Source organism: Tasmannia lanceolata, unplaced genomic scaffold, assembly GCF_043159265.1.
Source record: "Tasmannia lanceolata isolate RefF3 unplaced genomic scaffold, GAP_Taslan_0.1 ptg000020l, whole genome shotgun sequence".
Classification (NCBI taxonomy): domain Eukaryota; kingdom Viridiplantae; phylum Streptophyta; class Magnoliopsida; order Canellales; family Winteraceae; genus Tasmannia; species Tasmannia lanceolata.
The window spans coordinates 26,130,743-26,148,471 of NW_027518697.1; the positions used below are offsets into that span (position 1 = coordinate 26,130,743).

Here is a 17,729-nt window from a genome sequence, read left to right on the forward strand (position 1 = left end):
ACTGGTCCATACCCATTCGATTCTACCGATGGGACGCATCGCCAACTTCTCGGGGAGAGCGCTTCGATAATATCAACGAAACTATGAATTTCCCTAGACGAATCCTAGCCGTTGATCACGACAGATGTCATTTAAACCGCAGATACTCCTCCATCTAAAGACAGGTGGTGAGACATTTTGAATTTCAAAACCATCACTAACATGCACCCCTCTAGGTTCACGATAAGCCATAATGCTATCGTGCACCGAGTCTTCTTCTTCTTGAGAAGCACCTGAAGACAGATTACCAGTAGAACCCTCAACCTCAGATTCAGTCTCTGAACGCGAAGACTCCTCATAATTATCGGGCTGCTGCCTAGATCCTCCATCTCCCTTACATTGGACAGGAGTGATCCTCTCTCCGCCCTGATCCACATGATAGAGCCATCAATACAAGCCGGCATAACCATAGATTTCCCAGTATCCCCATAAGACACAATCTGGACCATCGCCGAGGAGTACCCGGAACCCTCTTCACAGGACGAATCCAAAACAAGGACTTTCCCTATTTTCTCCCCTAAAGCTCTGAAATTATCAACAGACCAAGCTTCAGGCGGAACACCCGTAAACTTCCACCAGTCCACCGCCCCTTCCCTCGGAAATTTAGAGGATCAGGGCATAATTTCCACAAAAGGAGAGTTGACAGCCAACTGCCATACCATTTCGATTCTCGAAAGATTGACGCCCATCGGCGGAAACACCATTACCTCTTCGGAATCAATCTTATGAACTGAAAGAGAGCCCTTCAAACCTCCTTTGCTAAGAAGCCATGCTTCAAGGGCAAGGACATTACCAGACCAACCAGCACAGATCCTCCCCCAAAGACTGAGATCAGCATTACAAATAGATTTCAGCGACACAGACTCCATCTTGAAGGAAACTCCCAAAGAGAACTGGTTTGCACAATCAGTACCAGCCTGCGAGTTCTCGATTGCAGCCTCCATCGGTCTAGGGAAACCCCTAGCGATAGCCTTGTTTCCACGAGCAACAATTGGGAAGTTGAAATCCAACCCAGACCAAATCTTATCACAATTGCCACACACCAGCCTTCTCTGGAAATTTCTGAATTTACACCTAATACATCTCCAATCCCCCCCACCCCCCAGCGGTTCTCCGAGCCTTAGCCTTTTCGATTCCAAGATCTCTTTTACTCCTAACCTTATTCCAAGCAAAAGAATCACCCCCACGCTGAGAAACTCCCAGATTACCCTGGAACACAAAATTTCTTCCCAGAACCCCACCACCTCTAATCGGAACCCTGTTAGCCCCTGTAACAACCCCCGTAGTGGCCATTTCGATATTATACGCCCTCCCCGTTGAAGGTCAAGGATCCAAAGCCCCCAGCAGTAACTAAAACCTCAAGAAAAAAAATGTGCAGGGGGAAACACATGCAAGATTTCACCACAACCTCCGACTCCAGCGCCGCTTCCTCCACGGAAGAGGGGATGGACTCAGAAGAAGAGGTTGGAGAGCCAGAAGTGTACTGGGCAAAGGCGACTACCTCATCAGAGGAGACAAACGAGGGATATGGAGAAGAGGAAGAAAACAATGGAGAAGAAGCTGAAAATGGAGAAAGAAGCGACTCAGACAAAGAGGAACTCTCAGAGGAAATCAAGAAAAAGAGATGGGAAGACAAAGAGGAAGAAGAAGAAGATGAAGGAGACGAAGAACTAGAAACAGATGAGGACACCGACGAAGAAGACCCAGATTCGCTCCTCAAGAGCTATCGCCGGAAAAGAGACTCGTCAACAGGGACAACAAGCTTACAGGACAAACCAATCCCCTGGAGAAGGAGACACTCCCCCTAGCTCACTGAAGCAGAAGCATGATCTGTTGGGAAAAATTGAGGAAATTGATTGTATAAGTGTACAGAGAGTTTATATATATATATATATATAGAGAGAGAGAGAGAGAGAACGGTTCCTACACATATGTGTAGATAAGTTATCTACACACTAGCTTAAAATACAGTGGGGGCCACATTATCTGGGTGATCCAAACCATTCATTTTTAAGGCCCTCACATAGATACGGTGTCCACAAAAAATCAGATCCATAGGATCATCCTAACCATTCGAATTGTGGAGGCAAAAAATGGACTAATTTGTGAAGGTTTAAAGACATCCATTTTACGTCCACAAATCGTAGGGTTGAGATGATTCTATGGATCTGATTTTTTGTAGACACCCTATCTATGTGAGGGCCTTTAAAATGGATGGCTTGGATCACCCAAACAATGTGGGCCCCCACTGTATTTTAAGCTAGTGTGTAGAGAACTCTCTACACATATGTGTAGGAACCGTTTTCTCATATATATATATATATATATATATATATATATATATATATATAGACACACACACATACATATATAAGGATTTGCTAGGGACCATCGCAGACGGCATTTCGTGGCTTGGTTGTTGCATGAGAGAGCATCCACCTCAGATTAATAAGACAAAATCTGTACAGAAGCGAGCCTATGTGGCTGCTCTCTCATACAACAACTTGTCCGCAAAATGCCTTCTGTGATGGTCCCTAGCAAATCCCATATATATATATATATATATAATATATATATATATATGGGAAAGGTGTGCGTACTCAGTCGAGTAGATAAGCTTATCTACTCGGTCGGGTTAAAAACAGTGGGGGCCCACATTTTTGGGGTGATCCAAACCATTCATTTGAAAGGCCCTTACCTAGATAGGGTGTCCACAAAAAATCAGCCCCATAGGATCAACCTAACCCATGCAACAGTGGAGGGAAAAATGGGGAAAAATGGACAAACACAGCTTGTCCACGAATCTGCCCATTTTTCCCTCCACTGTTGGATGGGTTAGGATAATCCTATGGGGCTGATTTTTTGTGGACACCCTATCTAAGTAAGGGCCTTTCAAATGAATGGTTTGGATCACCCTAAAAATGTGGGCCCCCACTGTTTTTAACCCGAACGAGTAGATAAGCTTATATATATATATATATATGAGAAACTAAAGTATGTGCAGCTGCACAGATTAGCTATATGTGCATGGGTACATAAAACAAATGTGGCCCCACATTTTTGGGGTGATCCAAAGCATTCATTTGGAAGGCCCTTCCATGGATAGGGTGTGTACCAAAAATCAGCGCTATAGTATCATCCTAAGAAAATGGACAGACATTGTGTGTGTCCATTTTCCCCTCCACCTTTGATCGGGTTAGGATGATCCTACAGGGCTGATTTTTGGTACACACCCTATCCATGGAAGGGCCTTCCAAATGAATGCTTTGGATCACCCCAAAAATGTGGGGCCACATGTGTTTTATATACCCATGCACAGATAGCTTATCTGTGCAGCTGCACATACTTTATTTTCTCATATCTCTCTCTCTCTCTCTCTCTCTCTCTCTCTCTCTCTCTATATATATATATATATATATATATATATATATATATATATATATATATATGCATGCATGTGTACGGAATGAATGTTTCCACCTCCAAAAGTGGCCATCCACAACCCGCTTCCGCATCGTTTAGTCCTTTCGGTCCAAGTACCAGCTGGAGCAGGTAATAGTTGTGCAGCCTGTCAACCCTTCTTTTTGTCTCCTTTCTATAGGGAACAGATATTTCCAACCCAAAAGCGGCCACACACCCCCCTATTTAGTCTTTTTTGGTAAATGTACCAGCTGGAGTAGGTAATCGTTGTGTCAACCCGTAAACCCTTCTTTTTGCCTCATTCCAAAAAGCTCTCCTTCAACATGACTCCTCATCTCCTCTTTCATTCCTCATTCACTCCTCTCTTTGTTGTCCACATTGGTAGCCTCTCAACTGTTGTTGTCGTGGCATTGCGAAGCTCCTCATCCACTTCGTATCCCTCACCACCATTTATTCAGGCCATTTCGGCACTCACCGGAGCCCTTACCGTCGGGACATTGCCACCCACACGGCATGTCCATTCTTACAAAGCAAAGCAACAAATTGTTTCATGTCCATCCTTCATGTTAAAGCTTATAGCATCATCCAATTGGTAAGCCGATTGGAAAATTAAATAGAAAATGATAAAACATCATATATTTTTTTGAAAATTGAATAGAAAATGATAAAACATCATATATTTTTTAATTTTCAAAAAAATATATACTGGCTGACTACCCCTACAGAAAATGAGATAATTGGACGAGTGACTGTGAGGTATATAAGTTTGTCAACAAACCTCCTGCACCTACCAGGATCATCTAACAATTCTCCCTCATCCGGATTAAGTTTTACATTCGGTCCATAGGTAAGGCAGCATGTTTCACCCCAAGAGAAAATGTCTCGTCTAATAAATCCAATACACACTTTCTTTGGGAAAGAAAAAGGTAACAGTGAAAATAGGCTACCTCAATCTCAAGAAAGTATATCAGGCAACCCAAATCCTTGGTGGAGAACTCTTTTTGCAGAAAAATCTTCATCTTCTGTATGCCCACTGAATCACTCCCAGTAATGATAATATCACCCACATACACTATGAGAAGAACATGTCCTGCATCAAACTGATGACTAAAAACGGAGTCATCAACCGCACATTGTCTCATGCCGAAGCGCATAACAGCATCACTGAATCTCCTAAACCATGCTCTAGGAGATTGCTTTAGACCATAGTTGCCGAAAGCTCCATGGGCGGGTGGGAAACCTGTTTCACCTAAAACACGTTTCTCGCGGGTGGGAAACTCGTTTCCCCTAAAACGCGGGAAACGCGTTTCGGGAACGTTTCCGAAACATGATACAAAATTGGAGAAATGTTTCTGAAACGCATGGGAAGCATATGAGAAACTTATTTAATCGTGTGTAAACGCGTCTTGTGTTTTTCTATCGTTTTTGAAACACTTCTAATGTGTTTCCTAAGACGTTTCTCATTTGATTTTCTATTGTTTTCACGTTTCCCGTTTCCCCTGGATTTTTTTTTCATGCGTTTCCCGTTTCCGTTTCACGTTTCGTTTCCCGAATTCGTTTCCCACCCCGGTAACTATGCTTTAGACCATAAAGGGATTTCCGCAATCGGCAAACTGAGGAGGACATCTCCCCTGAGCAACATCCCCAGAAGGTTGCTCCATATAAACCTCCTCAGTTAGGTCTTCAGCTAATATAAGGGCCATCCTCGGTTGACGGCTAGAGAGATCAACACTCTAATCGAAGGAATTTTGGCGATCAAGGAGAATGTCTCTGTGTAGTCAACCGTGAATGTTTGCATATATCCTTTGGCAACCGACCACGCCTTAAGGCGCTCAACTGTCCCGTAGGGCAGATATTTGATGGCAAAGAACCAACGACAACACACTAGCTAAGCACCATGACGTAGAGGGACCAAATCCAAAGTATGAGTGGCTTGAGTAGCGGCCATCTCAAGTCCCATAGCAGCACGCCAACCTGGATGGGCAAGGGCCTCAGGCACAAACCTGGGCAAAGAAACAGAAGGAAAGGACGAGAGAAAGCTGCGAAACAAATAGGTGAGATGATCATAAGAAACAACAGAAGAAATAGGATGTGCAGTCGTATGGGAACGAGAATGTGATACAATCGAAGAATCTAGAGAATCATTAGAAGAGGGTAAAGGAGGTACCTGAGATGGAGGAGCCGGTATCTCCGGCCGAGAAGACGCTGCCTTGGGCGTAGTGTGATGGATATCTGGCCTCGGACGCCGCTAATAGACCTTCAGAGCAGCGGGAGGAGGAGGAACCGAAGGCACTGAGAGTCAGGCAGAATGATTCTGCTCTCAACGGGAGCAGTAAAGAATGAGCAGTGGTCCCATCAGCCAAAGTAACGGTATGAGAGAGAATGAAAGGGCTTAAAAGAACGAAGGGATGCAGAGTTACACGTCATATGGTTGGAGGCCCCTAAATCAATAATCCAATAACTGGATATAGTAAGCAGAGAAGCAGGTGAACTACCTTGCTGAGCAAAAGGCGCAACAGGTGCTTGCCGGTGCGCACGCAGGCACAAAAGCTCACCATAGTCGACCACAGTATGCCCTGCTACCTGACAATGAGTGCAGTAAGGGCGCCCACGCCACCACCGACACGGCCGCATGCAGAATCACGGCCTCGACGGCCCCACCTTCTAGCAAAGCGACCACCGCCACGGCCAGAATGGTCACCACCAACATACGTGCCAGGACAGATGGGGCACTAGACACATGAGGCCACATACAGCGCTGCGCATGAGGGGGAACTCCTATGGGGAATGGAATGCACCCGTCAAGTGGGATGGAAGTAATCTGTGGGAAAGAAGCCTCCACAGAAGGGGAATACTAGAGAACGTAGCTGAAGGTGGAGGAGTCGATCCGATAATATGAGTTGAACTAACATGAGGATCCATAATGACAGAAATAGAGAGAAACTCTCAACTACAACGACGACAAAGAAACAACAGATAAGCAAAAATCACATGGCCGGCCAAGCGACGAGACCGCGGCTCCGATGGGGAGACATAGCAGAAATAAACGTAATATCACTACGACAGCATAGGAACTAAGGGAAAAATCACAAGAAGGGTCCGGACATGATACCGCCGCTCTAAAGAAGACAAATCAAAGGCAGACATAGGGCTAGTAGCTAGAGAAGAGATATAAACGAGCCGATGAGATCGGAGCAGCAGAGAAGAAGAAAGAGGATGACATGGAGGATTTAGACCATGTAAGAGAGAGTAGAGAGAGCCTAAGGATTCAAGAGAAGGAGATTAGAGGGTAAGGGAAACTCCTTAGAATGTATGATAAGGGAGTTAGATGAGATGAGAGGACAAGACTAGGGTTTCAAGGCATGAAACTCCTGGGAGAGTGGAATAATGGAGGGGTGCAAAGTCCGGTGAGGGTTAAGGTTTGAGGGTGGTTGTTAGGGTCTAATGAAGGAGGGAGGGGAGGGAATACAACAATGTGAATGGGAGATGGGGACGGCGGCTTCAGAAGGGAGGGGATGGGTCGGATGAGGGATTTGGGGAGGATGGAGGGGGCGTGGAGAGTGAGACAGCAAGTCGAGGGAGGTGGGGACGGCAAGTGGAGAATGAGGAGGTGGGACAGTGAGTGGAGAGCCAGGGGGGCTTACGCGTGGAGATGGGGGGTTAACAGGTGGTAGCGAGAGGGTTGGGAATGGGAGTGGGAGAGGGGCAAGGGTTAGGGTCAGGGTTATGCGTGGAGGTGAGGGGGGTGGGAGACAAGAGAGGAAGAAGAAGAAGCAAGGAGGTGCTTCGATGAGGTCCCTAGGGCACCACAACCCTAGGGCTATGATATCATGTTGAGAGAGGAAAGGAGAGAAGAGAGTGAGAGGAAGTAGTGAGTTGGAGATTAGCTCCCCCTCACTTATGTATTTATATAAAGGTGAAAGAGTACAAGGACCAAAGTGCCCTTAGGCACATATACACTTTTAACATCCAAGACACTAGGGAGGAGAACCTACGAAATTTAAAGTGAAATTACAAAATCAGGAAAACCTCCGAAATTTACAATCAAATTACACAACCCTCAGAGGATCAACCGACCATGCTCCAAATACAAACATCAAAGATCTGAACCCTAGAAACCAACAGGCAATGCTCCAAGAGCGAACATCAAAGATCTCGAGTCGTTCTTGTTTGCTTCTTTAAAAAAAATGGAAAAAAGGTACTAAAACTTGAAGAGAGTGAGTGATAGAAAGAGGAAACGGGATTTTCAAATAATTTTTCTTTTGAATGGCAGGGGTTTTCAAATAAATGAACAAAAGAAGGCAATGAGAGGAAGGAATAGCTCTCTGTGAGGTTTTTCTTCCTCGTAGGTTGTTGCATTTTCTTAAGCTTTCAACCATTAAAGGGAGAGGGAGATGGAGGCAACCGGTTGGGGCATTTCACATCGTCCTAGGCGATTAAAGGATTGTGTGTGTGCACGCGGGCTGGGGGGTGGGGAAATAAATTTTTGAATAAAAACAAAGAAGGGTTTAATGGCTGCCATTATTTTACCTACGCTAGTCAGTGGCGACTTTTGGGGGTTAATCATGCGCAGTTGAGGTTAGCAACTTCACAAAATTTCACTAGACATGATTTACCATCTCTCAATGGCATTTTGTGTAAGTATGTATTTGTTTTTTGGTCTTTAGGAAACTAGCTCTCATTAATTACAAAAAAAGGTAGATGCATTTCGTTGATCTATGAGATTCGAGATGGTTTCTCAGTTAGTTTCCAGCAAGTCCGGAGATGTTGACTGGCTAGCTCGGTTTGGTGTTAATAGACCAAGGGTTGAGATTTTTTATGAGCTTCCTCAGTTCTTTTTGTTGTCTATCATGTTCCCTATTGTGTTCTTTTTATTTTGATGTTGTACTGTTCTGACCGTCTCGGTCTTTTTTTCAAGTGATTAATAAAATTTCTACCATTTCAAAAAAAAATTACAAAAAAGGTCACTGCATTGTTTTCCTAAATTACCTTTTTTTAAAACCAAAAAATGGGTTTGCTCTCCTCGTTGCCTTCCTCAATCCTCTCCCCTAGGTTTCGGCCATGGTTTGGATCTCAAGCACCCCATTTGCCCTCTCCGTCGTGGTTCGGATCTCAAGGGCCCAACCACGCTCCAGTCATGGTCCGAATCTTATGCAGCCCACTGTCCTCTCCTCAAAGATCTCATATACAAATGGTAAGATTCGAAGATGAGAGGAAGTGCACCAACTTGCTATGCAATGGAGACACGGACTATCGGCAATGTTGTCTTCAATGTAGGTGCACCGACACACACATATCCATATTTTTCGTCATATATCACATAAAACAACTTAAGGGACAGTTAAAAGCACCTAAGTTACTCTTATTTAAAAGAAATCCACCTAAAATGTGGGATTAAATGTAAGTGAGGCACAACATGTTAACACACAATTTACAAGGTAGAAACAACACCCGATGCAAACCAAAGTGATCAAATTGGTGGGGCCACTTGAAAACTCTTCAGCAATATTTTTCTGATTAAATGTAAGTGAGGCCCAACATGTCAACACACAATTTACAAGTTAGAAACAACACTCGACGCAAACCAAAGTGATCAAATAGGTGGAGCCAATTGAAAACTCTTCAGCAAAATTTTTCTATCAAATTGACGACTGCTTCTATATCAGCCTGTAAATGTGCTTCAGGAGTTAACGACAATGCTACTGAAGATTGAGGGTGTGATCAATGTTAACAACATGAAGCTGAACTATGATACACCAGAAAGGATGTATAAATAGATACAATTGTGACCACAAAGGTAAGTCCCACCAGAAAGAAAATCACGCTAAAGATTGTTGATGTGTAGATATTTTAAAAATCGAAAATTAGGTGAGGAGAATCAATAGAATTAGCAACCCTATCACTCAACTAAATCAAAAGGATAAGTTTGTCATTGATGCCATTGCCCAAATTGAATGATCCACTCGCTAACTCCGAAGAGATAGAAATCAACTAAAAGACTACAAATATGTTCAGGAAGCAAGCTCATAATGGATCATAACAAAATTTTACAAGGAAATTGGGTTACAATTGGATGGTAATTAAGATTACCTGATGGGGACCATCCTTCACAAGAACCAAGTTGTTAAATTAGGAAGACAGGGCCTATCATTAGTGTTTAAAGAGCCTTCTATTAGTTTTTTAGTGTTATTTGAATACTTTTAAATTATAGGGGTGCTATGGTGATATGGCCTTTTTATTCTAAAATCATTTAAGTCATTTAAGTGAATACCTCATAAAAGTGGGGCCCATCAAGTATTGTAAACATTTTAAGTGGAAAGAGAGCCATTGTTATGTTTGGGGCTTTCTTCCAAGAGTTTGTGTCTTAAGTGATTAAGAGTCCATGACTTCAGTAAGGCCCAAGTTTTAGCTACTACAAATAAATGGTGTCTCTTGTCCAATATGGTTGGAGATGTAGTAGAAGTGGCACTTGGTTAAGTCTATATATGTAGGCCTTTGCCTCATTTGAGAGAAAATTAAATTAATGAATAAATTATTGCTTTGCTAAAGTAATGGGGTGAGCGAGTCTCCTGCAATCAGGCGTGACACCAAGATCAACCCTTGGGTGTGATGCCCCTATGTGGTGTGATGCTTTATTCATATTCTAGCGACTAGCAAGTGTTCTTCCCTTTTAGTCATGCATCAATTTGGTCTGAGAGCTACAATATCAAGTTTTCTTCCCAGTTGGGTTGCGTCAATTTGGTATCAGAGCTAGGTTCGAATGACTACTGGAAGCAGCAGGATTTTTAAGGGAAGATATGTTGCTGAGCTAAAAGACGAGGTTAGGATGTCTCCATATAATAATAGTATTATCATGATACATAATCTATCCAAACAGAACATATATGAACCTTATGATAATATAGAAGGTATCCCAAATTGGGTCAAATTATATGTACCACATTTTAACGGGAGCATTGATGCGCAATTATTCGTCGATTGTCTAGCTACGATATAAGAATTTTTACTGGTATAGAATGGCCGATGACTTGCTAGAATAAAGCTATCGGGCCATGCTAAGATATAGTGGAGGAACATTGAACTAAGAATTCCGAAGTTGGGGCAACAACCTATCACTCAATGGGAAAAGATGAAGAACCGATTAAACAAGGAGTTGTCCCCATTGTATGGTCATGGCCTTTTTTTCTCCTTAATAAATTACTTGTTCAAAAAGCAACAAAGATGTCACGAATGGGAAAAGTTAGTGAAATCCAATGGATGATAGTGAAGGAATCAACCACTTGGCCATTTGCTATTACATAAACCCTGAATGGAAGCCTATAATTCCATCACAGTGGCAACAGCTACTTCTAACAAGATTACGAGACAGTTGTAGAAAAATAGTGACCAATCTGTTCATAGCAAAAATGCCATTCAACAAAATACACACTGTTCATAACTAGGGCTCGGTACTTGAGATTAATTTTAAGAGGCGAAAATACTGTCTAGAATTGTACAGATATCATTCTCAATCTAAACATACAAAAAAACCTAAGAAGGGCTAAATTATGCAGGTGTTGTGCACAAAGAACTTGAAAGAAAGGTCGCAGCATGTCAAAGACCATAAGAAATTCTATAGTGGGTAGTATGATAATGAACATTAACAATAAATGTTATTTATGTATTTCTGTATTCTTTGCAAAAAATAATTTTGAAAAGATGCAATACTTGTAGAGTAAAACCGCCAGCACAAAGCTAGTATTACAACCACTCAAGGTGGAGCAGATATTGTTGGAAAAAGCATGCCTGATTAATAGAAAGGCAACCACAGGTTCAAGAGCTGCTTTCAAGGATATGAACTTCAATTCAAAGATTAAATTGGACATTACTAATTTTGATGCTGAAATGGGATGCAGAAAAGCTGGGGTTGAGCTTTTACTAAAAAATGAATTGGAATCAACCGGACCCAACCTGATTTTATAAGAAAAGATCAACCCAAATTCCCAAAAATCGACCCGAGTTGAACCCCTATGCACACATCCAGTTTCGGTTCAAGGGATGAATTTCTGCTTCCTAGGAAAAATGCCGAAATTAAAAAGAAAGCATGCATGTTAAACTCGATGGAAAAGAAAAAAAAATCATGCCAAACCAGAATGGTCTGTATAGATCTACACTGGATAATATAAAATAAATGGCAAAAAGATGGTGGTATACATTTGAGACATGCAATTCTGATCAAATAGGCTGACCCAAAATGTAGATTTCAGTAAACATAACATGCCACAAAAACCAAAGCTTCAAAAATGCGTATATCCATATCCAACAGAAATCAGAACACACACAAACAGTTCTATGACTCTTATTTTATGTTCACCCACATAGGAAGTCAGAAAAGGGTATGTGTAGATAGAAGCAAGAAAACCTGAAACCCCGACGTGAATCTCTCTTGTAAGGTGTATCACGGTAGGAAAAACGTTCGGTGCGGATCCTACGATCTCTTGGGCTGCTGCTGCTACGACTCGTGTCCATACTTCACCTTAATCACACCAACCACCACTGATCTGCAACACCACCTCCAACACCCACACCACCACCACAACTTCCTCCCTGTCCACATTACAACCATATATCCAAAACCACCACCATGAGTCCATGTCAAACCCCCACCTTTTCCCTCATAAAAGAAAGCACCCAATTTCAGAATTTCAATGAAATTCCTATTCAATAAGAACAATAAACCAACATCCTCATTTCAAGTCAGTATACTACTCGTCAAAACCCCATTTACTTAAAACCCAATTCTTTTTCTTTAATAGAAAATGTTATTATCTAAAAAGAGCAACAAGGTGACCGAGATGGTCTGTACAAACAACGCAGAAAACAAGCAAGAAAAGAACAAAACAATGAAACCCTTCCAAGAGAAGCCGCAAGGAAGAACCCTCTCCAAACATTGCCGCAAGAGGAGAAAACCCCTCTTTCCCCTCTCTTCCTCTATCTTTCCTCCCATCTTCTCCCTATTTTCTCTTCTTCTCCCTCCTCTCCATCTTTATCCTCCTTTTCCCTCCTCTCCTCCATTCCTACCCCACAGTTTTTCCCTATCACAGTCGTCTTGCTGGAATTACAGTCCATGATTGTTCCAGCCACCATCCTCATCCTTTTTCCATTCTTCTTAGCTTCTTTTTTCTCTTCCCTTTACCCTTTTCTATCTTTTCTTTTCTCTTTCTTCTTCCCTGTTCTTTCTTTCCTCCCCTCTTTGTTGATTTCCTTCTTCCTTTCAGCTGTTGCAGTCCAAAGGGACTGTCAGTTAGCAGTATTGTGACTGCTCATAGCTGACAGCCTTCGCCACTCTCTCCTTTGCATCTTTTCGGTCCCACCTTTCTCTCTTCCTTCTTCGGGCTGATAAACTTACTGGTTATAGCTCCTCTTCTCCCATCTTCACTCTTTCCTTGATTTTCCAGCACCTTCACTCCTTCACAGCCTACCTTACTGCTCCGGGGATTTTATCACTGAATCCGCTCCTAACAGGGCAAGCCAACCGCAGAAGCACTTTGAATTCTGATCAACTTTGGCCCAGTCGAACCTTCACCAACAACACCCGAAAGATGTAACCATCCATCGCAAGGCTAAGGTTACGGACATCAGGACAAGCACCACCGAGCCTAGTACAAAGTCTCGCCACCTCACAATTGATCCCTGCTTGACAAGATCTATCCATGAATACAACCTCATCATGTGTCTACAAATCTCTGTAACGATTTCAACAGTCCAAGCATAAGAAGGCACACGCCAGATCTCCCACCAAACCTCATCGACCGTAAAATCACACCATATATTCCATACCTCCAAACTTCTAAACAGACATCTCGGCTGCCACAGTAGCCAAGCAACCACATCAACAAAACATTCTTCCAGTGCCACAGTGAAGAACACCTCAAAACCAAATTCTTCAACTTATCTTCGTACTTGTTGAGAGAGAAATTGGTGAGTTAGGGAATGCTCCCCCTCACTTATGTATTTATATAAAAGAGAGAACATACATAAAAAGATCACTATGCCCTTAGGTATTACTCAACACACACACACACATCTAACACTCCCCCTCAATCTGGAATGTAGATATTGTACATTCCAAGCTTGTTACAAATATCATTTAATCTTGCTTTACTCAAGGGCGTAGTGAGGATGTCAGCTAGTCAGCCCATGGATCGAGTGAAGGAAACATGAATCTCGCCCCTATGTATTCTCTGGCGAATGAAATGACAATCAACCCCTATGTGCTTGGTTCTCTCATGGAATACAGGATTAGTAGCTATATGGATCGTAGCCTTATTGTCACAATAAAGCTGAGCTAGAGAAGACGGAATAAAACCAATCTATGATATGAGAGACCTCAACCAAATAAGTTCTCCACTTGTATGGGACATGGCCCTGTATTCTACTTCGGCACTGGACATAGAAACGATGTCCTGTTTCTTGCTTCTCCATGATACTAAATTTCCACCAATAAAAGTACAATATCCAATACTTGATCTCCGATGTGCTAGAAATCCTGCCCAATCTGCATCACAAAATCCTTCCAACTTGATATGCCCATACTTCTTGAATAGGAGGCCTTTCCCTGGCACTCCTTTCAAGTAACGCAGAATCTGAACCACGGCTGCCCAGTGTGAAGTACGTGGTGAGCTCATATGTTGGCTAACGACGCCAACAACAAAGTATATGTCTGGGCGGGTGACTGTAAGATATATGAGTTTACCAACCAATAGCCTGTACCTGCCACGGTCATCTAATAAATCTCCTTCTGGAAGAAGCTTCACATTTAGGTCCATCGGAACAGAAGCAGGTTTCACCCCAAGACAACCAGTCTCCTCAAGCAGATCCAACACATATTTCCTTTGAGAGAGGGAGATGCCTCTAGTGGAGTAGGCAACCTCTATGCCAAGAAAGTAGGATTGCAACTTGGGTCGGGTTTTACCCGGCCCGCATCAACCCGGCCCGAAAAAAACGTGGGTAGGGTTCAAAGTGGTCGGGTTCTTAGTTGGGTCGGGTTTAACTTATCAAAGCCCAAATGATTCTCGGGTCGGGCCGGTTTTAAAGGTGGAAAACCTGGCCCGACCCGAAAACCCGCATTTATTCTTTTTTTTTTAAATGTTATAAGTTATAACTTATAAGGCAAAACAGTGAAAACCCATTTGCTCGTAAATCACTAAATTAGAAGTTTAGAACCCTAGCCTATCTCTCTCTGACTTCCACCTTCGTCTCCCCTCTCTCATCTCACCAAGACACAGCGACACCGTGACAGGAACGGAACCGCCTCCGGCCAAGGTCTCTCTCTCTCTCTCTCTCTCTCTCTCTCTCTCTCTCTCTCTCTCTTAGCAGACACGAGAAAGGGGGTTTTCTCATTTCTGGTTTGAAGGGGATTTTAGAAATTATTGTGGGGGTCTTCAACCCTCTTATTCGTTTGTTCGTTTCTTGGGGTTTTTGGTCTTCTTGATTTAGATTTAATATTGTTTCAAAAAATGCAAAATGGTACATTCATGGGCTTTCGTTCTACTTCTGTTTTCATAGGCGGTTTTTTTTTGTCTTCTTAATGTTAATCTTATATGTGTTTTCATTATTCTCGAGGCGAGTGTTGTTTCAATCTGACAAGTTCCTGGGTTTCCATTTTCCTTTTGGTCTTCTTGTTTTATTTTTATTGATCTTGAGGTGATGCATTTGTGAACTCTAGCTAATAAGGAAAACAGAAAGTGTGAACTGGATTGAAATTCCTTCATCTATTCTTTTGAAAATCCACTGGAGAATCTAATTTTACATGCTTTTAACTGTTATTGAAAGTGGAATGTGAATTGGGTTGAAAGTTCTCCATTTTTGGTCTTCTTATTTTATTACATGCTTTTAACTGTTAGTAGAACTATTCTTATTGTTCATCGTTCCCTATACTTTTAAAGTGGATCTGATTATTTTCCCTCAACAAACCCAAAAAATTAATTCTGGGTGGTTGTGTTTTACAAAAGTGACTGGTCAATTATATGAATGGATCCGTGCCAAGGGTTTATGACTGTCACTAATCAGTAATCACTATGCAATTAAAAAAAAATCAAAAAACCCCTCTCCATCATCTGTTAATGTTAGCATGATGGAGTTCTGAACTTTGGATTACACATTGAAATTTCATGTATAAATGGTGACATGATGGGGTTATGTCAACATGATGGATGGAGTTATGTCCTTCATGTACTCATTTTTTCTTTAAATATCTGTTTTTTTTATGCAGGCCATAACATTGTATCTCATTTTCTTTGTGTAGAGCATCGAGAGGTTACATCAATTTTAAATGGAAATGGAGGATATCGACAATGATATTGATGTAAGATTTACTTTTTTGCTTGTTATAGCTATGTATCTATCTCATTCTCAATTATGTAGCGTCCACTTAATTGTTTAACCCTTTTGTTTGTAATCTAATAATTACTTACGCATCATCTAGGTATTAAATTCTTCTTCTGAGAATGTTGCTAATACTATTAACACTGCTGGAGATTCCACAACGAATACATCTAAGAAAAGAGCGTCTTCGGTCACATCTTATGTGTGGAATCATTTTACAAAGGACAAAACAACTGTAGGGTTGAATTTGAAGGCTAAGTGTAATTATTGTAAAAAATCCTTAGCATGCCCAACCAGCAGTGGCATCAGTAGTCTTATAAGGCATCTGAAAAAAACATGTGAACCGTACTCGACAAGAGACAAGAGGCAGAAATTATTGGCTTTCAATCCAATTAGAGGGGGTGATGATGGTGAGGAAGGGGCAGGTCTTATTCCTTGGGTGTTTAACCAAAACCGAGCTCGAAGAGAATTGACAATCATGTTAGTCATGCTTGAACTTCCATTTAATACTGTTGATAAGGTTGCTTTTCGAAATTTTATGAGGGTAGTTCAACCTCTGCTCAATATTGTGTCACGCACAACTGTGAGAAAAGAAGTATTGAATATCTATGGAGAGGAGACGTCTAAATTAAAAAGATTGATAAGTACATGTCAAAGGGTTTCTTTAACTACGGATATGTGGACATCAAATCAGACTTTAGGTTATTTATGCCTTACTGGACATTTTATTGATGATAGTTGGAAGTTGCATAAAAAATTCTTAATTTTTGTATAGTTCCAGCTCCACATAGTGGAGAAGCTATGGCCGATGTAGTTGAAATGTGTTTGATTGAATGGAATATTTCTAAATTAACTACAATTACATTGGATAATGCTTCGAGTAATAATGTAATTGTGAGAACACTTACTCCAATCCTTTCTAGAAAAGGAATGTTACTACAAGGAGGTCGATTTTTCCATATGCATTGTGCAGCACATGTGATCAATCTCATAGTACAAGATGGGTTAAATGAGATAGAAGAATCGGTCATTGTCATTCGAGGTAGTGTCAAGTATGTTAGAGGTTCACAAGCTAGAAAGCAACAGTTTGAAGAGTGTGTTTTGCAAGAAGGAATTTCTAACAAGAAAGGCTTATGCATAGATGTGTGTACGAGGTGGAACTCCACATTTCTTATGTTAGAATCCGCCATACAATTTGAGAGTGCCTTCACCCGCTTAAAGGCACGAGATTCCAACTTTGCAATAAAAGCTCCTACTATCGATGATTGGAAGAAGGCTAAAGTTATTTGCACTTTTTTGAAAGTTTTTTTTGATGCAACAAAACTTTTCTCTGGCCATAAATATACCACTTCCAATCTTTATTTTCATGAAGTTTTTGAAATTCAAGTACGCTTGCATGATATGGCAAATCATGATGATGTATCTATTAATTTAATGGCTAAGAAGATGCAAATTAAGTTTGATAAGTATTTGAAGGAATGCAATGTGATGTTTGCTATTGCAGTGGTTTTGGATCCCAGGTATAAGATTGAATATCTTAGCTTTATGCTAGGAAGCACGGGTACTCTCCCGGGGTACGTACCCCATTGTTATATACTTGTGAGAAGACTTGAAATTTACCCCATTTTTCAAGTGATTTTTCCACGCGTACCTGATACGTCCTGCTTCTTCCTGCTGCTTCCTGTACTCGGTATTTATTGTTCATTTACTTAAGATTTACATGTTTAACAGAATACCCCCCTTTTGGATTTATTAAAAATAGTTTCAACACCCAAATCTAAAAGGAAAAAAAGTCAACTCTCCAGTTCTAGTACAAAATTCAAAGAAAAATGGACGGGTCAAAATTTTAACTTTCTTAACTTCCAAACGGTGGGGTATTTTTCAAATTTTAAAAATTCATAAAA

General features: G+C 41.5%; 2 protein-coding genes across 18 annotated transcripts in view; one reads left to right on the top strand and one right to left on the bottom strand.

Moving 5' to 3' along the window:
* Positions 1-17,729, bottom strand: part of LOC143854105 (pentatricopeptide repeat-containing protein At2g29760, chloroplastic-like) — a 37,545-nt gene that overhangs the window by 14,726 nt on the left and 5,090 nt on the right. For 4 of the 17 annotated variants that reach the window (XM_077363882.1, XM_077363873.1, XM_077363874.1 and 1 more), the window contains one exon: positions 11,410-11,511. The exons of 10 other annotated variants lie outside the window; for them this stretch is intronic. The gene's annotated coding sequence lies outside the window, so the exon portion shown is untranslated. Of the gene's footprint in view, positions 1-11,409; positions 11,512-11,860; positions 12,046-17,729 lie in introns of all 17 variants that reach the window. 3 more of the 17 variants (XM_077363878.1, XM_077363871.1, XM_077363872.1) reach the window with 1 other exon arrangement.
* Positions 15,779-17,553, top strand: LOC143853925 (zinc finger BED domain-containing protein RICESLEEPER 2-like). Its single transcript, XM_077363619.1, has 4 exons — positions 15,779-15,805; positions 15,926-16,469; positions 16,601-17,386; positions 17,540-17,553. Exons 1-4 carry the CDS (start codon positions 15,779-15,781, stop codon positions 17,551-17,553), a joined length of 1,371 nt encoding a protein of 456 aa, XP_077219734.1.